General features: G+C 41.3%; 2 protein-coding genes across 2 annotated transcripts in view; one reads left to right on the top strand and one right to left on the bottom strand.

Moving 5' to 3' along the window:
* Positions 1–8,483, bottom strand: part of scyl3 (SCY1-like, kinase-like 3) — an 11,558-nt gene extending 3,075 nt beyond the window's left edge. Inside the window, exons 1-13 of the mRNA XM_050055213.1 lie at positions 8,192–8,483; positions 7,891–8,075; positions 6,548–6,733; positions 6,229–6,342; positions 6,012–6,068; positions 5,825–5,927; positions 5,596–5,707; positions 5,429–5,506; positions 4,573–4,712; positions 4,218–4,405; positions 3,692–3,863; positions 1,769–1,939; positions 883–1,682 (exon numbers count right to left, since the gene is read on the bottom strand). Coding sequence (XP_049911170.1) covers positions 883–1,682; positions 1,769–1,939; positions 3,692–3,863; positions 4,218–4,405; positions 4,573–4,712; positions 5,429–5,506; positions 5,596–5,707; positions 5,825–5,927; positions 6,012–6,068; positions 6,229–6,342; positions 6,548–6,733; positions 7,891–8,055 — 2,286 coding nt within the window. The 5' untranslated portion in view covers positions 8,056–8,075; positions 8,192–8,483. The remainder of the gene's footprint in view (positions 1–882; positions 1,683–1,768; positions 1,940–3,691; positions 3,864–4,217; positions 4,406–4,572; positions 4,713–5,428; positions 5,507–5,595; positions 5,708–5,824; positions 5,928–6,011; positions 6,069–6,228; positions 6,343–6,547; positions 6,734–7,890; positions 8,076–8,191) is intronic.
* Positions 8,484–10,877: 2,394 nt separating this feature from the next.
* Positions 10,878–20,315, top strand: lpxn (leupaxin). Its single transcript, XM_050055220.1, has 9 exons — positions 10,878–10,956; positions 11,866–11,951; positions 12,155–12,222; positions 12,724–12,820; positions 14,143–14,412; positions 14,531–14,704; positions 16,138–16,219; positions 16,332–16,480; positions 19,924–20,315. The coding sequence occupies exons 1-9, from the start codon at positions 10,944–10,946 to the stop codon at positions 20,188–20,190; spliced, it is 1,206 nt and encodes a 401-aa protein (XP_049911177.1). The 5' UTR covers positions 10,878–10,943; the 3' UTR covers positions 20,191–20,315.
* The last annotated feature ends 1,287 nt before the right edge of the window (positions 20,316–21,602 follow it).

Below are 21,602 nucleotides of genomic sequence, written 5' to 3'. Positions count from 1 at the left end.
TTTTCATGATTTTGGACGACATACTATACTATGACTTTTTTTCATGATTTTGGACGACATACTGTACTATGACATATTTTCATGATTTTGGACGACATACTGTACTATGATTTATTTTCATGATTTTGGACGACATACTATACTATGACTTTTTTTCATGATTTTGGACGACAAATTTTAGTTCTATTGAGCTAAACCAAACAGGGCAGATGTGAAAGCACCCTAAATATGGCGTACACTTAAACCGGCATTGATTTATTTGAGGTGGCTAAAATATTTTATCCTCTGCCCAGGGCCCCCTTCCACAGCAGTACATTTGCTTGCCCCGTGTCAAGACTCCTGCCTGCTTCTCCANATTTTCATGATTTTGGACGACATACTATACTATGACTTTTTTTCATGATTTTGGACGACAAATTTTAGTTCTATTGAGCTAAACCAAACAGGGCAGATGTGAAAGCACCCTAAATATGGCGTACACTTAAACCGGCATTGATTTATTTGAGGTGGCTAAAATATTTTATCCTCTGCCCAGGGCCCCCTTCCACAGCAGTACATTTGCTTGCCCCGTGTCAAGACTCCTGCCTGCTTCTCCAAACTGGAGGCAGGCTAACTGCCATCTGCTGTCGGTAATACACTGACTGCGGATAAGTGCCTTATACAACTCCATTTTAAAACATCTATATTGTCCTTTTAATGTGTTTTGAATACTTATTTTTGTAGCTCTGGTTCCCAATGGTACTTATGAAGTCTCTTAAAGTTGCTATAAACACCTAAGAAGTATTTGAGCATTTAATTTCTTCCTATTTCAATCTTGAAAACCTGACTCAAGCAAAATCCTGGGAAAACAAAACAAAAAAATACACCACCAAGCACACTCACCTCAGTCTGGTTGGCAACTGCGAACTTGGCAGTGAGTGTTACAGTATCGATGGATGAGTCAACCTGCAGAGATTTAGTGTTTTCTGAGGAGGCTGTTGGCAGTCCAGCATCACTCACACTGCACTTGTCCAGTGGCAGCAGAGCTGAAGAGGACAGTTTGATGTCCGGCACCATGTCTGCAAACAAATCCAGCTCTGGATCTGGCTCTTCCTTTTTCTTCACCCTAATGGTGAACTCCTCTCCCAGACCTCCTCTCCCACCATTCTTTTGTGGCACTGTGGGTTTGGGGTTTAATGGGTTGTGTGATTTTTCTGAGTCTGTCTCTTGAGCCCAGCCATTGTCCCATGAGGAAGTGGTCCTGCTTTGGGTGGGTTGTAGCAGGGTTGAGGTCAGTTTGAGGGGTTTGGAGGAACCCAGTCTCATTGCCTCAGGAGCATGTTTTACAGGTGTAGTGGCGCCCCCTCTGGGTGGTGTGAGTATAACTGGGTCAGACAGAGGAGCTGTAGGGGAGAGATCTGAGGTAGGTTCAGTGTCCTCAAAGTCATCCCACGGCTCCTCTTCCATGTTTGAGTGCATGAGTGGCAGTCTGCTGCTGACGGGATCTTCTCTCTCTGAGGCCTGAATGCGGATCTGGACTGACTGCCCACCTCTGTTCTCACTCTCTTCAGGGTCGCTCCAGTCAGGCCAGTCTTCCACCGGACCCTCTCGTCTGTCAGTCTGCTCTGGGCTGTATGACAGGGGCTCTATCGCAGTGTCCTGACGAAAGCCATTCAAAGGTAGAGACATTTGTCTGCTGACATCTGGAACATGTCAAAAAGACAGACAGAGATTCAGACACAGGGACGTCAAACTGTGAATTAAAGTTATTTGTATGGGTGGGTCATACCTGATTTTGGTGGCACAGGGTAAATTCTTGGAGTCTCCCTACTAGCAGGTAAGCTATCCATATGACCCAGGACCAGGCCTTCAGTCCCTGATGGTCTGGGGAACAAATTCAAGCCTTTTGAAGGCTGGGCCATCTGAGGGTGGGAGCCTCCAACTATATGCACAGGTGAAGCTTAAGAACAGAGGTAAAGTAAGATTAGCGTTTACCAAATGTTAGTTGTTGTTGTTGTTTTTTTTAATAAATCTTAAGCAATCCATAAATAGTCTGCTTGAGAATATGGATTTTTTTTATACTTTAGTCTCTTGAGCAGCTTGACCATGCAATGGTTACTGAAGGATTACAACAGTGACATTCACTTATCCAAATCCATATTGTCTAGTTTGAACAGGTACACTCAGAAAAATGGTTCCTTGAACCTTACAGCCAACACAGAGACACTCTTTGACACACACAAACGCGGAGACAGAATGATGATCTCAGTGTCCTATACTATATAACGCTGTGAGCTTATTCAACATATTACTGTAAGGCTTCCTCCTATAGTCGGTTACTTCAGTTTGCCTGTTCCTGTACGGCTTTTACTTGTACTATGATGCTGTATCTGTATCTGTATCCAATGAACACAAGTCTCTCATGTGTCCCACATTACAAAGTCAAAAAGCTGCACAAAGAGCCTTAACAGTCTAAATTTCCCCAGTCTTAAATCACTTCTATAAACATTTGTATGAACTTGCTTTCTGTTGCAACTCTAGAAATGTCTTGTTGCTTACTACTGCCAACTGTTCTTGATATCTTGTTTTGATAAGAAGCAGGATCATACACAAGGGTTGTCCCTGCCTATCTAACTCAAAAGGCAGGCTGCCTTTTATTATTGGTGTTATGGCAATGACTTGCTGTTGTTTGTAATGACACCTAGGTTAGCTTAAGGTACAAAAGTAAATAGGAGTGATATTAAACCTCAGGAGCCTGTATAGTTTTTTAGACGTGGTACTTCACAGATCATTTTAGAAACCAGTAATTCCTGTTTCATCTGTTTAACCGGTGGCACGGTGGTTAGCATTGTCATAGCAGCAAGAACATTCCTGGTTTGAACCCTGGGGTGGGGGAGCCCTTCTGTGCGGAGTTGGCATGTTCTCCCTGTGTCAGTGTGTTTTCTCCAGGTACCCTGGCTTTCCCTCACCAGCCAAAGACACGCAGGTAAACTGGTGAATGGTTGTGTGTCTCTATGTGTCAGCCCTGTGATAGTCTAGCAACCTGTCCAGGGTGAACTCTGCCTCCCGCCCAATGCCAGCTGAGATAGGCACCAGCCTCCCCGCCACCCCTAACAGGATAAGTGCTCACGGAAAATTAATGAATCTGTTTAACTGATCTAAAATGTCAAAATGCAAGTTTGTGAATGTGAGAAGGTTGATTATAATAAAAATATATTGTGACAAGTATGTACTGTATACTTTGTCTACATTTTGAATAAATAAATGAATAAACCTTCTGTTGTACTGTTTTGGATCTGGTCATGACATGTCTCCCAAATGTGTTGCACATACAGCAGCACAGTTTACTGTGGTTATGGTGGCATATCTGCCTCTGCTAGCAGTACTGATAATCTTCAAACAATAACCAGCGCTATAAATAAAAACAGTCGTTGAGATGTTGAGAAATAGCTTTATAAGTAAAACTGAACTTCATTCTGTTTTTGTTTTTTAGTCAATATTTAACAGACATAAAGCAGCCACACTAAAGGTGCATGCACAAACTGTGTATGCCACACACAATGCACATTTTCCAGCCTTTGCCACCTTTGTCTAAAACAAATCCAGGGAAAACCCTGTATAAATAATATAATGTCTATACGCACTGTTGTGTGGGTTATAAACATATGCCAAGCTTCATTGTTATTGTTAGTATTAGGTCAGTGTTGCTTACTTTCGGGGGTGACCTCTGTAGACCTGGTGAAGTTGGGTGTGGTGCGTTTAAAGACCTTGGTCCTCTCTCCACCAACAACCACTTGAGCACCCAGCAAGGGCACCAACACTGCCAGACTCTGCAACGTCATGGCAACCAGGGAATCATTGGTGTCTCGCATTCCTAGCAAAACCTGCAGCCAGGAACGAAAAAAGTATTATTTAACTATAAGAGAACTGCATCACGACATTTTAGTCTGCCTTACAATGTAACACACACAAACAATTTACATTCTTCTTGTTCTGGGAATTCTTATACATCATAATCCATTTTTAGAGATTGAAAGAGCAATGTGACATTTTTTGTAGTGAGCTAGGCTAGCTGTTAACCACTGCTTCCACTCTTTATGCTACTGGCTTTAGCTCCATAAGTACTGCACAGACATGAGAGTGGTATTGCTCTTACTCTCAGCCAAAAGGCATATTACCCAAAACTGTTCATCACTGATATCAAAGTTAAAATTCATGGTACTATGTCTCTACTGCACCTGAGGTAGGATCTGGTTTTTGAGTTCATCATGGGAGAAGAACTCAGCGTAGATGTGGATGTGAGCCAGCAACACAATCCGGATGTGTTCCTCGTTGACTTTGAAGAGCTTGAGAAGCTGAGGAATCACATGTTTACGGTAAAGGGACACAGACAGCAGGCATTCTTCATCATTGCCACCACCTGAATCTGTCCACACAGACGAAAAATAAGAAAGAGAAGCATGAGCCACAGCGACTTTCAGTTTCATGTAACTGCCTGGCAGCTATAAATTGCTTCTTTCTCTTGGGTATGGAATTAAAGATCCAAGTTATTATTAACAGAAACATAAGGAGTTTAATAAAATGTCATGTTACCCTTCTTTGGCCTTAGAAGATGAGGCAGGAAGCTTTTAACAGCCATGGGTTCAGCAAAAACAAGAGAGTTGAGGAGTTTGGGGACTAGGCGTGAAGCTATCAGCTCTTCAGGGAGACTCTGGACCCGGTCTAGAAGAAACCTAGAAACAAATGCACAATGAGCATGTTAAGGAAATACTTGGGAAATTTGGTATAGTAAAAATTAGACATTATTGAACTGAGGAAATGTAAGAAATACAATTTTAACTTCTCAACTGTGGTAATCAGCTGCCTAGAATGTTCATTATACAAAAGCAACACAACTCAGAGTATATCTGCCTAGTCTCGCTCGCCAGACCTTTCTCAAGAAAAGAAAGGTCTGGCTGGGCCGACTCTCACTTTAAAAATGCCCCGGCTGCTTGTATTTCTTTCAACCAATCACAATCGTTCTGGGCGGTGCCACAGCAACGGTGCGCTTGCAAAAATATTGCCGGGGGGGAACAGGTTTTGGTGTAACACACCCACAAAAATATCGCTTACAGGACGCGAGCCATGGCAGAAAAATGGCTACATCCCCGCAAGATCAAACACCGCACAAGTTAGTAAAGGACGTGTTGAAAACAGTTGAAAACTGCTTCACAACCGGAGGTGGTAGGGCGGGACTTCAGCGGGTGGCTCGTTCCGCCCAGTGAGAGGCTGATCTATGCAGCGAACTTCCGCCCACTCAGACTAATATCTGCCTAAAATCTATAAGTGTAGTCTGCTTTGCAAAACAACATTTGCCAGCAATATGATGTTCTGTTTTGCATGAACATGGGCACTAACTACAAAAGAGCATATTACATAAAAAAAGTGTAAACCAAGACCGTATTCTCACTTAAAGAATTCATTCTTTTCTTCTTCCATCTTCAAGGTCAGGCTCTTCAGAAAAGTCCTCACCTCCAGAAAGTCATTCCTGTTCACAGAGAAATATGCTGTGTATCTAAAAACAAATAATTTTCAACATGTACTGACAATAGCAAAAGCAAACATGACCACACTAACCTGAAAAAGTCATGAGTCAGCAAGGAGCTGAGTGGAGGTCGAGATAAGGGGTCAGGGTTCAGCAGGCCTGCCTGCAGGGTCTTGTCCAGACTGTCAGACAGATCCTGTGACACTGGAAACAACACAGGAAAGTCTGTATGTACTGATGAAATTTAACAAAGTGCAACATGACAGTTGAGGTCACCTGTAAACATGGCTGTAGACATCACAGAGCCATCACTCTACTCACCATGGCCGTTCAGGAGAGTGATGAGCGTCTCCACCATCATTCCAAAAGAGTAACAGTCCCGAGAGTGAGCGATGTTATCAGGAAGCATTTTAAAACCCTCAACCTGTCGGCAACATGTTTCATGAGAACTTGTGAACTTAAAGGGGAAGTTCTTCCATTTTTCCATCACAACCTTTGATCAGCTTACCTGCTCTTCTGGAGGGATGCAGCTGGCCTCTCTCACATTTTTAATGCTTGCGAGAAACTGAAGAGTTGAAAAAGAAAATATATAAAATAAAACATAAATCTGATACACTAAATCAATCTTTAACTATCCGACCTAGGTGCTTTAAATTCTTGGAAGAACCAAAAAATTACAAACTCAGGCTGCACCTTGGACTCTTTCTATTAATTCACTCTCTCACCTCGGGCGTTGCCTCAGAGAACTTGCAGACAGTCTCCATCCCTCCCAGTTTCCAATGACCATCCTCACTGACAAATACAGACGAAATGCAGACGTTGTTGTGGCTTGATTTGCCCTGGTGGTTAAGGAAGACATGTTAGAGATTTATCCATGCCTGTTTAACACAGACAGACACCAAATTGCACAACTACTGTGAGACACAAAACACCACCTCAGCAGGTACTTTTCATAATGATGCCTTCAGGCCTACTTGTTTATTTCTCTCTCTCGTTCATTAATAACATGCACTGAGACAATTGCGCCCGATTCTCTTTGCTCACCCTCTCATGCAGAAACACAAGTGCCTGCAGGATGTCATAGATGCCTGCGCAGATTTCCTCTGGGGAGAGGCTGTCCAGCAGCAGCTCCAGGGGCTGCACACGCTCCGTCACCAGGTGGATGCCGCCGTCCTGCACTGAGCAGGACAGGAAGCGCAGCAGACATGGATGCCTCAAGGTCTTTAGGTGCTGCAGGAAATGAAAGCATTTCTTTATTTCCTATAAACAGTGAATGTCATGCAGCTGATGGAAAATTCCACAAATAGAAACAGATTATGCAACGTGAGTGCTAAAACCACTTATTAGCAATTTAAATCGAGCACACACTACTGGACATGGAAAGCATAATATTTAGGTGGTATTGATTTTATGGGCGTGTTTTGAGATCATTAAGAGACTTGCAACTTTGATGGTCCAGCATTTGCCTCTGAGAGCTACGTTACTTGCACATGATTTTCTATATGTGTACATGCTGATCAGGCAAAACATTAAACCGCTGGCAGGTGAATAACATTGATCATCTTGTTGTAGTGCATTGTTCTGGTGGGAAACCTCGGGTCTTTGTATTATATGGACACAACTTGACGCTCTTCACCGATACAAACACTGTTACAGACCAAGTGCCCCCCCTTCATGACAACAGCACAATACCACACTGCAAAAACAGAGCTCAAGGTGTTGACCTGCCCTCCAAGTTCCCTAAATCCCAATCTGACTGAGCATCCTCGTGACATGCTGTATCCCACCTCACAACCCACAGGACTCATAGGATCTGCCGCCAACACCCTGATACCAGACACCATAGGGAACCCCCAGAGGTCCTGTGCCCATGCCTCAAAATGTCAGAGGCAAGGCTGATCCAGGGAGGCTCCACTGTGGATTAGGATACATCTGGTCCTAAAAATGTTCCATCAAATTGGGATCTGGGGAATTTGGAGGCCAGGTTGACACTTTGGGCTCTTTGTCGTGTTCCTCCGGCCTTTCCTGAGCTGTTTTTGACATGTGGCATGGTGCATTGTCCTGCTGGGTGGCCACTGCCATCAGAGAGTGCTGTTGCCATGTATGTGTTGCCAAGATGATCAATGTTACTCCCTTCATCAGTCTGTGGTTTTAATGTTTTGGCTGATCTATGTATAGCAGACTTAATTATTATGTTCTCCACTGACAAACGTTGCGTAACTACTGCAACAGTGTTTGTGGGGTCATGTAAATCCACGTGAGCTGGACACCTGTATGTACAAGACACTAATCAAACACAACTAACTAACTTACTGATATTAAGCCCCAAATACAACTTATGATTGGCAGCCCTGGTCAGTGTGATATCGAGGCTTCAGTTGAACTACCTTAGCAGCTTTGTTGACTTTGTCCTCATTGTCCCGCTTGTAGACAAACACGGATGCAGGCTTTCCATCCTGGAGCATCGCCGAGTACATGGTGAGTCCGGAGGGCAGGGTCAGGAGCGGCTCCTCCAGGGTACAGCTCCGCACCGCGCTGCTCTCCGCACCCATGGCTGCTCTGGTTCCTGGACCTGGAGGGCAATGTGGGGGGGAGCAGAGGGACGTGATATGTGTCAGTGCGAGGTTGTCACTCGTCGAGCATGCACACATAGTCGCCCGTGGCAGAGTTAAGCTGACGCCCTGTTACCTGTGTCACCGTGTTGGATGTACCGCTGCTGTGTGAGAAGTTAGCTTGTGCTGCTAGGTTCCTAGCTGGCTAACCTCGGCGCTACGTTAGCCAGCTCGTCATTGCTATGCGTGTCGGCGGCACTTCCGCCTCCAAACAAACATGCTAATCGTGGCGTGAAATAATAATTATTTTACAAAATCATTAAACTGTTAGGCACAAAAGCGGAATATAAATCCCTGTCCACTTCTCGACAAATCAACGATGCTAACGTGGAGCAAAAGCTGCGCTGTAAACACGGACTCTTCCGGTAAAAGACGAAACCACAGAGCAAGGGGTGGTGTTATGTAGAAAATGATAGAAATTACTCACTGACGCTTCTTTGCTCGGGGTTTTAGAATTTGTATGCATTGTTTGATTGAGACACATCACGTTGGCATTACATATTAGATTAATTGATTATTTATTAAGTTTTAAAAACATACAAAGCCCCGCATACCCCTGCTATACAAGCCAATGGTTGCGACCAAAGTGGTGTGAGATAACGCAGGTATGTGCGCGGAGAGGTGACTGAGTGCCATATGGTGACTACAATGCAAATGGAAACTGTCATAATCTATCTTAGAAATATCTTTGGTCCTGGAAGATGAGGGTCTGAGGTCCAGTATGTGTCTGTATTGGGCTCACCAGTATAACACAGTTAGGAAGCTATGTAGGACCCTGGAATAAAAGTACAAGTAGCTATATCCTCCTGAGACCCAAACTTTTGTTTAGTATTAATTTTTATTTTCTACTAGGTATTTGGGATCAGTAGGACCCATTTTGTATGAAAAACTAAACATCGTCAACGATAATTAAGTCCTGATCCTCAAACAAGATGACAACAATAAAGTCCCAATGTCCTTCAACCAGTTGATGATAAATTCCCAATGACTTCAAACAAGTACTTTCTAATTAACAGCATCTTGGTTTGATACTGTCGCTAAAATTGGTCCAACTTGTATGGCGTATCAAACTGGAAATATTATTAATCAAAAATAAATAAATTTAAACTAGTAAATTTGATTTTATTCCAAATCAGAACCCCAAATTCCCTTGTGGACCCCCTCCAACTCTGGTAGACTCTCTATTGGCTCTTGATCCTGAACAAAAGCGTCTAATTTCTTGCATTTACAGCCTTATCAATTCCACTATTGACAGCCCAGCATCTGGCCCCAAGGATTCTTGGGAGCAAGAGCTGGCAACCTTGCTTGGCTGTTTCACTCCTCCTGTGCACAAAACTCACTACACTAATTTGAGGCTTTCTCGGATTTACCACAATGTAACTGACTCATGTAATAGGAGCAAACAGTCTCCAGCCGACCATGTTCTGGTCCTGTCCAATGCTTGCCACCTCCTGGTCTGAAATCTTCAGAACTCTTAGCACATCATATAATACTACTATCAGTCCTGCACCTCTCTTTGCCTTGTTTGGTGCCCCCTTGCAGCCTATTACCTCTAAAGTCATGCAGACTGTTCTTGCCTTTATCATCCTGTTGGCCAGGCGACTCATACTCAACCTCCATCTCACAACAGGTGGGTGAAAGAGCTGTTACTGTCCATTAGCAGAATTTAGCAGAATGAACCCAAAATGTAATGTCCTCATATGAGTACACAGGGTCTCAGGAGGATATGGCAAGATCCTGAACTTCATATAAACCTATTAAACAGGCAGTTCCTATAATTGTGCACCATTTGCATAATCATTTGGAGCATTGTTCTAAATGTATCTGGCTTACTCAAATTAAGAACAATAATTAGATGATGGGATTTTCTATTGTTTATGTTTCTACATTTAAAAATATTTTGCATCAGTATTTTTTTGGGGGTATAATTATTCAAAATGTGATGAAAAAATGCCCAATTTCTGTTTTTTTTTTTTTAATGGCACAATGTTAATACCATTTCTATTGCAGAGTTCAAGGGGTTAAGCATGATTTGACTACTGCTGTAAATGGGGATGTGCATCATGTTAAAATGTACTTCTTTTGATCATATAATTAAATTGCTGTACACACACATAATACAGTTGAAGCTACTTGGAAATGATACACCTCAACATATCTCTATACTATATATTTTGTTTGTTTTATGTGCGTATTGATAAAGTTATAAAAATGTTACGAGCCAAATAAATACTGATAAAGTGATAATCAGTTGTGTGTAAGACAGTAGTGAGGCGACAATGTGAGAGCACTAGTCTATTTTTATTTTACTATATTTTATTTCTATTCTGCTTAAATTGTTTTTGCTTTCCACGTATGTTTCTAAATGCACCATGTTGGCCTATGCAAAGCATGATGAATTTCCTCTGTTCGGAAATATACAAATAAACATCTTGCCTTGCAAACACTTGTGGTAATCTGCAGTGCAGATCACATTTCCAATATTGTGAGTTTATTTACTATCATATATACATAGCTGCACTTATTTTGTACAGAGAAGCACAATCAACTCATGACATGGTTGCAACAAATTTAAACACACTTAACTGAGCACAAAAATCAGTCGTTATCTCTGTTTCAGAGACAGTTTTTTGTTTCCTCTTTACAAGGAAACAGCGACATCTCATACTAACCATGGGAGGTTTTGCTTCAGTTACAAACGAAAACAAATCTTTGTCAGAGGAAGTGATGGTTTTGACCAGATGTGATATTGGGCCGTTACCTTAGTAACTAACCTGCAGCAAAAAAACACACACACTCACTCTGAAGTGGTGAGAGCAGAAGACAACATGGACGAGCTCGGTAAGACAACTGTCTGTCATGTTTAACACTGCTGATCATCCTCAGAGGGATCAGTGGACGGATTGTGAGATGTAGAGTGACTATTGTAATTCTAAAAGTGTAAGGGGCTATGATTTCAAATTGATCGTATAAAAAGATGACAATGCTTCTCAGTATGTATTCTGTGACTCACACTAAGTACAGTACAAGCAGCCTGTAGGATATACTGTACATTTAAATGCAGTTCAGTGTGATATTATTTGAATAATTCTTTTTTTTTTTACATTGTGTTGTTAATAAGTGTTGCTTTAGCTTAGTTAATTTAAGACAAAAATGTGCTTCACTGATCATCACAACATACAACTCCTATCTTGCAAGATAAAACAGTTTGATTTAATTTTGCATCTCTGAAAATAAATTATAGGATGTGCAGATTTTCTGAGGTGTAGAGACATGGGAAGACATAACGATCACTTGTCGAACACAACAGTGCTAAAAGCTACACGCCTATTCTGGTCTAACCGCCGTGTTGTCTACTTCAACAGAACGACATTATTCATACTCATATCTTCCCATTTTCTTAGATGTGTGGGCTTACATTGTGTGAAGGAGAGAGTTGAGTCTTGCAAAATTATTACAAGTTTCACTTCTGCAACGTCATCATCACTTCCTGAGGAAGTTGACTTGCATGAAGCAACCTCAAACTAATCTACTAGCACCTTTTTATCTGCACATCGAGGTGCACTCTGTCTCACTTAACAGGAAACATTTAACACCAAACATATTATACACATCCTCTGGTGTAACAGTTAACACCCGGAAAGTGCAATCAATGTGTTTTAGTGGCTGTGTTGTGTAAATATATGTCCGCATATGTATTTATGTTTATACGTGTGGTTAGAAGATTTATTAACCTATATGCTGCTACAGATTTGCTGTTGGAGGAGCTGGCCCGGAACCCAGGAGGTTCAGAGAGTGTCAGTGAGAACAAGAGCGCTGATCCAGCTGCTGGGGAGGTGAAAACAAACCCAAAAAATACAAACATACACTGCACCATAACTATCTCAACTATGTCTTTTTCGGTTGTAGTCACACTTGAGATATACTGTCGACTAACCAAGTTAAAATCTGCAATTAGGAACTTCATATGATTGATTAAGTTGTAATCTCGATACTTCAATCACAAGAGCTCCAGTATATTCTGGTTGTGTGTCCGCAGGGTACAGCTCCAGTTTATGCAGGACTCAACAAGAAAGAAAAAGGCCCAGTCAGCTCAAATGTGTACAGGTGAAGCACATGCTTGAAGCTCTTGTTAACCCCTGATTCACATTATCATTGTGTAAACTATGTAAAGGAAAACAGAGAATTACTTAAAATGTGTTGCACACTATACAGTATGTTGTAATTATAAGGTCATCTTAGTGTACGCAGCAATTGTAGTGTCCACTTTGAGCTTAATTTTCTACCAGACTTTTTGACACATCTCACCCCAGAAATATTGCAAATGATATCAGATCACCAGTATTTCTCGATCTCTGTATGGCCTCTGTGTAGATTTGTATTATTAGTACTGTTTTCTGAGTTTTCCTAAAGCTCATGGCGCCACATTACGCTCTTGTAAAACAAAACAGAGGACCTCCGATTATGTTCAGAGACATACTTTTTCCTCAATAGGAATCTGTACAGTAATCATAGGGTAGTTAGTGTTCTTGGAGATTGATTCAATTAAATTAGATAAGAATTTGAGATGTTACGCTCTCTAATTTCCTCCTCTCTCTCTGGGTTTAGTGATCTGCCAGCTCCTGTGGCAGCTTCCCCGACCCCTGACTCACCCACTAAGGAGCTGGACGCTATCTTGCAGGATATGATGGGTCTGGGACAGGGGGTCAGTACTGTATCTGCAAGTGCATGTCTCAGAATAATTGAATTTTGTCATTATTGATATACACTCACCGGCCACTTCATTATGTACACCTTACTAGTACTGGGTTGGACCCCCTTTTTAATTCTTTGTGACATGGATTCAACAAGGTGCTGGAAACATTCCTCAGAGATTTTGGTCCATATTGACATGATATCACACAGTTGCTGCAGATTTGTCAGCTGCACATCCATGATGAGAATCTCCCGTTCCACCACATCCCAAAAATGCTCTTTTGGATTGAGATCTGGTGACTGTGGAGGCCATTGGAGTACAGTGAACTCATTGACGTGTTCAAGAAACCAGTTTGAGATGATTTGAGCTTTGTGACATGGTGCGTTATCCTGCTGGAAGTAGCCATCAGAAGAAATTCTGACCCTACCATCTGAATGTCGCAGCAGAAATCAAGACTCATCAGACCAGGCAACGTTTTTCCACTCTTCTATTGTCCAGTTTTGGTGAGCCTGTGTGAACTGTAGCCTCAGTTTCCTGTTGTTAGCTGACAGGAGTGGCACCTGGTGTGGTCTTCTGCTGCTGTAGCCCATCTGCTTCAAGGTTCAATGTGTTGTTGGTTCAGAGATGGTCTTCTGCAGACCTTGGTTGTAACCAGTGGTTATTTGAGTTACTGTTGCCTTTCTATCATCTTGAACCAGTCTGGCCATTCTCCTCTGACCTCTGGCATCAACAAGACATTTTCACCCAGAACTGCCGCTCACTGGATATTTTCTCTTTTCAGACCATCCTCTGTAAACCCTAGAGATGGCTGTGTGTGAAAATCCCAGTAGATCAGCAGGTTCTGAAATACTCAGACCAACAACCATGCCACGTTCAAAGTCACTTAAATCCCCTTTCTTCCACATTCTGATGCTCAGTTTGAACTTCAACAGGTCGTCCTGACCATGTCTACATGCCTAAATGCACTGAGTTGCTGCCATGTGATTGGCTGATTAGTTATTTGTGCTGATGAGCAGTTGAACAGGTGTACCTAATAAAGTGGCAAGCAAGTGTATTTTGGTGTATTAAAAGATCCTTCACAGCAAAGTTTTCTTTCTAGTCCATATGAAGTAGTGATGAATATGGTAAGAGAGCATAATGGATGTGCAGTGATGAATTTTCCAAACATGACTGAAGTTAATCAGGTTGAACAGCAGAGGGCAGCATCGTACTAATGTCAAAACTGCACAGTTTCAAGTAGCAGAACAGAAGTATTACTAAGCACTGACTTAAGAAATACATTTATCAAATATATATGTAAATACAACAGATATTTGTGCTCCATCATTTAGGATCCAGCATCTTCATCGACCCCACCACCACTCACACAGAAGAAGTCTGTGAAGAGGCAAACAGAAGACGGGAAACAGGAGAGCAAGGACAGCAGCAGCAGCAGCAGCAGCAGCACAGCAGGCTCAGATGCAAAGGCCTCGACCACGAGCAGGAAAACAGATACTATAGATGACCTGCTAGGAGGGCTGAGCTCTGACTTGGAGAAGATTGGCGTACGCACCACAGCGAAGGGCCACTGTGCTTCCTGCAACAAGTGCATTGTGGGAAAGGTACAATAAGTCACATAAACAAATGAGCAAGTGTTGAAATCTATGTGTTTTTAGAATTAGAAATCTGCATAAAGACGGACACACAGGACAAAAAATGTCTATTGTTTTTCTTCTGTAGATGATCACGGCGCTGGGTGAAGTGTGGCACCCTGAGCACTTTGTGTGTGTGGTGTGTAAGATGGAGCTGAGCACCACAGGTTTCTTTGAAAGAGACGGACGGCCGTACTGTGATAAAGACTACCAAGAGCTCTTCTCTCCTCGCTGTGCCTACTGTAAGGGGCCCATTACAAAGGTGAGAAAACTAAATATATATATATTTTTGTTTTCATTTTTTTTGTTAATTATATGTTGACGATGTAAAATGAAATATTTCTAACTATTGAGAACACCTATCATGTTCTTAAATGTCACATTTGCCTTTGTTTTCTGATCTATCCTCTGATTTGTTTTATATTAGGGACTGTTTGTTATTTATAGACGTGGTGCAAAACGGGGGAGGCACTTTAATTCTTTAAGCACTGGGGAGGAAGTTGTGTTCTTTAATCTAGCTTATTGGAGAATCATTCAGCATTAAATGATCGATTTTTGCATTTATTTCAAACACCCTGACATCCTTCAACTTCAAGATTTTGTTTTAAAAGTTTTAACCTATGATCATCAGAGGTTAAGTTTTTAGCTCATTGCACTGACTCCAGTCAGGAGCATTTCAATCAGGAGAGACAGAAGAATGAAGTAAAGATAATATGTAACGTAGAGTATGAGTGTACAGATTTACGGATAATTTTTGCTGATTAAATTTTGGGGTTTGGACACCAGAGGGAGATATTTTGTGGTCGAGGGACATCTGAGTGGCAGCAAGATAAATCCTACCATGGAGTTCAGACACTCGTGGAGGTGGTGGCTGATGACTCTGAGGCTGCTGAGGCAGATGAGGCTGATGAATCTGTAAAGACTAGGTGGTAAGAAAGAACTACTGCAGAGAAAGAACCATATTTAAAATGAGGAGCAGTAAGATGATAGGCTGACAGAGAAGATGTGTCACTGTGCTAGTAGTTGATTGTGAATCAGCTGATGACTCAACAGACAGACAATGACTCCTTGAGATAATGAGTGAGCATGTGCGCAAGGAGTGAATGGCAGGGTGAGAAAGAAACTTACTGTCTGAGCATGAACAGTATTGTCTTCCTTACTAAACATTCACCAGAGCTTCATTTGGTGTGACTGCACAAAAGTATGGTTATTTATGGTGGAGGGAGGGTCATGCATTTCCCCCCAGTCACTGAGAGAGGCTCAAGGATAAATACTTACAGCTCTAAGGAGGGTCGTGATGAAAACAGAAAAAAAAAAAGTCACACCCTGGCCACCCCAATCTGCTAATAAATAAGGCACAGTCCCTTAGATCAATTTATTTAAACAATATTTTTTATGAAGACTGGATAATGACATACAGTAGCATGTAGTTAATTTTTCTAGACATATCCCACATGTCATTCTAATAAATAAGACACAAAACCATATTGGGATTTTGCAGTCTGGGCTTATGCAGCAGACCAAAGTCATTAATCAGAAACTAATGCAACCTCTCCAATGATTCACTTTATGTGGTTCATGATCCACATTGCTGTGCTTCCTCACATCTGAACATATGAGATGAGACAAACCTTACAAATCCTTAAAGGAAGTAAAAGCATGTTGTAATATTTCTACGTCTGGCTGGTTTACCAGAACATCCTGACAGCTCTGGACCAGACCTGGCACCCCGACCACTTCTTCTGTACACACTGCGGCGGCCTGTTTGGAGCTGACGGTGAGAAGCTTGTGCATTCATTTCTCTTCACTGGAAATGACAACTTGAGCAGAAAAGTTGGAAATCATTTTATGTATTATCACTCAGGATGTGTATCTTGTACCTGTCCCAGGTTTCCTAGAAAAGGATGGGAAGCCATATTGTTGCAAGGACTTCTACAACCTCTTCTCTCCCAAGTGCTCAGGCTGTGGGGAATCAGTGAGAGCGAACTACCTGACTGCAGCCAATGGCACCTGGCATCCAGAGTGCTTCGTCTGCGCAGTGAGCCTCTTACCTCAGACCACACACGCAGCTCTGGCTCACGTACAAGCCTGGGAATAAATGAGAAAGATACCCACAAATTTGCTTTATTTGCAACATTTTGACCACAAGGCTGATGAAAACCGTATGCCTGATGAATACGCTGCGGTTGAAATGATGCAAATAAATCAAGGAAACCATATTCCTCAGTGTGGGTATCTTTTACATCCACTTCAAACCTACTTCTGTATGCAGCATCTGGTCAAAAACGGTTCAGTGTGCAGCTTTATGTCTGCTGTTACTCGGCTGTGAGCAATTGTTAAATCTAAAATGCTCTCAGTAGAGATGCTCTGACATGAGGTAGCAACTTTTCATATTTTATGGCCCCTAAAGAAAATCATTCTTGACTGAAAATACAGTGCTGTAAACCTGAAATACATAAAATACACTGCTCTTAAAACCTACCGCTCAAAATTACATCAATACAATTGAGATAAAAACATCACATAAAACATGGAATACATCCAACTATGACCACCTCACCCAGTCATTACTGCGGTTATATCATTACCATCACAACCAGCATCGCACCGTTAGCACAGAACCTAAACATTGTTTTACATGGAGCAGTCATTATCAGCGAGGTCAGGGTTTTACCCAGCCTACATCTAACTCCAGAGTCCAGGAGGTCAAACCCTCCATCAGGAGGATGAAGTGGACACTCGAAAAGTGGCCGAGCCTTTTTAATCAACCTCCTGCTGAAAATAAATCTGGTAGTTCATTAAATGTAGCACCTTTGAACTTGCTGCAGCCTGGTCTCATCAACAGTAGAGAAATTCTCATAACACGTTACCACAAAATCACCAAAAGTTGAGGTTACTCTTTTTTTTTGTCATCAAAAGTCCACTGATAATTACAAGCGACACAATCGCCCAAAGCATATGAATTAGATTGTAGTCTGTATAAGCTGTTCTAAAATCATCATCCATATATCTATAGTTTTAAGAAACAGTTCAACACTGACCTTTCTCACTGTGAACATTTCGACTTGTTAAACACAGGTGTTACTAAAGTCATGAATGGATTGTTCCATTAGGGCGTTCCTGTGCCAAGGCTCTGGTGTTGTGCACATTGGCACACTGTCATGGCTTACAGGCACATGTAAATGGAACAGAGCCATCGCCAATGTTTTGAGTCACACCTGTGCTTTTACTGCTATGACCAGTGCTGGAGGAAGTATTCAGATCCTCTACTTAAAGGGGAACACCGTCTTAATTGAGAATTCCAATATGTTATTTCCATGGCCTTGGGAAGTTAAATAAATATTTGTGAACATGAGCTACTCTCTTTCACAGCCAGAAACCAGAGTAAAAGTCAAATTAAAGTCAAGTAGAGTAAAATTTAAATTTGTGATGTCACAGGGTAAAAAGTGTGAAGCTGCTCCATAGATAATAAACAGGAGACTGATTTTGTCGACCTGTAAAATGTTTGTTTTCCTCTTTATACCCAAATGAGCTTTATACTATTGTAGTGTTCTCAGTTGTGAAACAAACATTGCTCTCAGTGTCATCTAGAACATCTTTCCCAATTCATTGTCTAAGGAGCAGCTCCAGACTTCACACCATGTTACATCACAAATGTGAGTTTTAGCACTCTAGTTTTTGGATTTGGGAGCAAGTTGTTAATGTTTACTAAGATTTTTGGACTTAGTCTTGGTCTTAGACCGTAGGAATAACATCTATAAATTTTAAAATGGGTGTAGCTCCCCTTTGAAGCTTTAAAACCTGGAGTGACATCACTTTTCATGAACATGGGGATAAAAGGCAACTTGGTAAGAAATGTTCCACAAATTGAAAAAAAAATATAGATTTAGATGTATTTATGTTTAAAAAAGCTAGGGAAAACTATATTTATAATAATGATAATTATATATTTAAACTTATGTTACACAATTATAATTTTGAAGCTCTTTTTCCAGGTCATTTCCATGTTTGTTCGTTTGTTTTTCAACTTTATTTTCTATCATTAATTTTCTTGTTTTTAAATTTCTCATTTCACTAATTTTTGCTCAGGTTTCAAATGGGTAAAGTAAAAGTACTAATACCAGACTGTAAAAATACTCAGATACTGATAAAAGCCCTGCATTGACAATGTTATTTCAGTAAAAGTAGCTAAGGACAATGAGGAAAATGTATTAAGTATTAAAAGTAAAACTATGCAACGCAGAAAAAAATTACTAAATACAAAAATTAATTTGAAAAATAACCAGTTTAATAAATTAAAATCATTAAAATATTTAAAATGAAAAGCACATGTCTGAGAATTTGGAACAATAAAATGTTTTTGCATGAAAAATTAAACAATTATCTAAACAGGTGCCAATTAATATTCTAATCAATCCACTTTTTCAGGTGTATCTTTATATGGTTTGTGTCCAACAAAATCTTAATTTGTGAACTATTAGCAAAAGTTATCAAATAATAGTAATGAAGTAAAACGTGCAACATTTCCTTTGGAAGTTCGGTGGAGTAAAAGTAGAGAGTGGCAAGAGATTAAAATACTCATGTAAAGTAAAAGCACCTCAAATTTTACCACAGTAGAGGAACTGATTAAGTGTTCTAAGTTAGATTCCACCACTGGCTATGACAAGTCAAAATGTCTGCCAGGAGAAACTACATGAAATCTCCACATCTCTACAGACCAATTTAGTTTATGTTATTACTAAGGGATAATACCTGACAAGTTGTACCGTCCATGATTTTAATGGGTGATATGGAGGCAACAAATCAACCGTCGCAAATGGTACAACAGGTTTTAGTCACCTTAGAGGCACGACTCTAGCACCACATTCCCATCAGCCTCAGCTGCACTGTGAGTTTAGTGCTATGTATCAAATGTTTTCATGCTAACACACTTAAACAACAACATTCTATCATTATCACTGTGAGCGTGTTTAACATCCTGATGTGAACATTTAAGCGCAGCCTCACAGAGCTGCTGCGGCTGCAGACTCTGACTCTTGTTAATGAACTGTTGATAGAGACACGGCCGCAACACTGCTTGAGTTTTCTCTTCATAGCATATTAAAGGTCACATTTGTCACATTAAATTCACATTTTTTAGAAGTTACATTATAATTGCATGGCGAAACAATTGTGAGCGAGGTCTAATTAATATGAAATTACAAAGTTTCCCTTGTTAGTCAGCCAAGGAAACTCTGACATCCAACAGAGTCAGCTGCCAAACAGCAGCCACTGACTTTACGAACCCATTAAAATCACATTATCATTGCTATGATATCCACATTTGCCCTTTTTGCTCATCTTTTATGTGTGAACTAGCAGCAAGATACAGCCTGAGAATGCTTTTTCTGCAGCCAACTTTCAAACACAGTCCCTGCTTCAGTCTCCTGTCTCTTTTTGTCCTTCCTCCTCACTTTGCCTCTCTTCTGCTCTTCTCTCCAGGACTGTCTGAAGCCCTTCGCTGATGGCTGCTTCATGGAGTTGGACGGTCGACCCCTCTGCTCACAGCACTTCCACTCGCGGCAGGGCACTCTGTGCGGTGGCTGTGGCGAGCCCATCACAGGCCGCTGCATCTCTGCACTCGATCGCAAGTTTCACCCCGAGCACTTTGTGTGCGCCTTCTGTCTGCGGCAGCTCAACTATGGCATCTTCAAGGAGCAGAAAGGGAAGCCATACTGCGCAGCTTGTTTCGACAAACTCTTTGTGTGAGACACACAGTGCATGACATACAAATGATGTATCGCTGTCATTATTAAGATTATAATTTCCCCGTGTGTTGAGTGTATTTGCATTGGTACAGATGAGCAATTAAAGTTATTAGTTTCAGTGCTTCATAGCCAACTGTGGTGCCTAACATTTTTATGAATTACAAATGAAGAGTGTGTGACGTAAATGATTAACAGATTATGTAGAAATATGGAGTGAAAATGCCCACATTGTAATATAATTAATGACATGGTTGTAAAACACAAGGAAAATACCTATTTCCCATGATAAAAACACTGAAGAAACGTTTTACACATGTGAACCTTGGATGGATCTAAAAGGTGTGTTGCTGACACTTGGGCTGAATTATATGGGATTTCATACATCATGATCACATAAAATGTATAAATGGAGAAAGAAAAACACAGAAGTGCAGTTTTGATCCGTGGTTTCCATTAAGCTATCCTCAGTTCGCCATAAGACTTGGCAGTCTGGAGATACTCTCTGGCAGTATGGAGCAGTTTGTCAAGGGGCTTGTCTATGTGGCCTGATAGCTTGTATTGGCAGTGACTGGCATGGAATCGGCGTGCCAACCTAAGTTTCCTCTTACTCCGACTTACCATTTGGCCCCTGGCATGCATGGGATTCAAACAACCTCTTCATTCTCCACACAGACTCCTTTATAGACGCCTATGGAAGATTAATGACGGAGGTGAGGTGAACAAAGGTGGTTTCAGACGGGGCTCCCTCGCATCGCTGCATCTCTTCAGCAGCTCGCTTTGACTGTTGAGGGATGGATCAGCCACAAAGTGTTTCAGAGTAAATTTATTTCTGGGGATGCACCTTGCATGTCTGGGCCCATTTATTCTGTTGCCTGACATTCTTCTCTTCACTCCCACTGATAACTAATACTCTGGATGATATGTCAAGATGAGATATTTACAGCACAGTTAGGATGTGGAAGGAAATGTTTGAGCTATTTAAATGTGAGGTTGTGTTGTCTGTCCTGCAGAATTACATTGGGAAAAAAATCAATGGGTGCGTTCCGAATCGTATACTTTTTCTTTTTTACTTTTAGTAGGTCTTGCAGCTGCCCTTAAAAAGTATGCACTGTTGCATGCAGTATGCACATGATTGGAACATATACTTTCTCATAACATTACGCACTGAACTTTGACCCTCTTGTGCTTATATCCGTTACCTTGGAGATAAAACAAACTAACTTTTGAATCCTTACAGAGTCGTTGGGGGTCACATGTGAGTCGGCTCGCCAGGTAAGCCGACTCACATGTGACCCCAACGACTCTGAAACTAAGAGCTCACATGTGACCTCAACCCACACAGAGTTTAAAACCTGTGAGTCTGCATTAGTCCGTCAGAACTGAAGAAGCTTCTTGGATGAGAGGTGAAACGTC

Source organism: Epinephelus moara, chromosome 10, assembly GCF_006386435.1.
Source record: "Epinephelus moara isolate mb chromosome 10, YSFRI_EMoa_1.0, whole genome shotgun sequence".
NCBI lineage: Eukaryota > Metazoa > Chordata > Actinopteri > Perciformes > Serranidae > Epinephelus > Epinephelus moara.
Note: the sequence above shows the minus strand (reverse complement) of the source record. Positions and strands in the feature narration are given on the sequence as shown.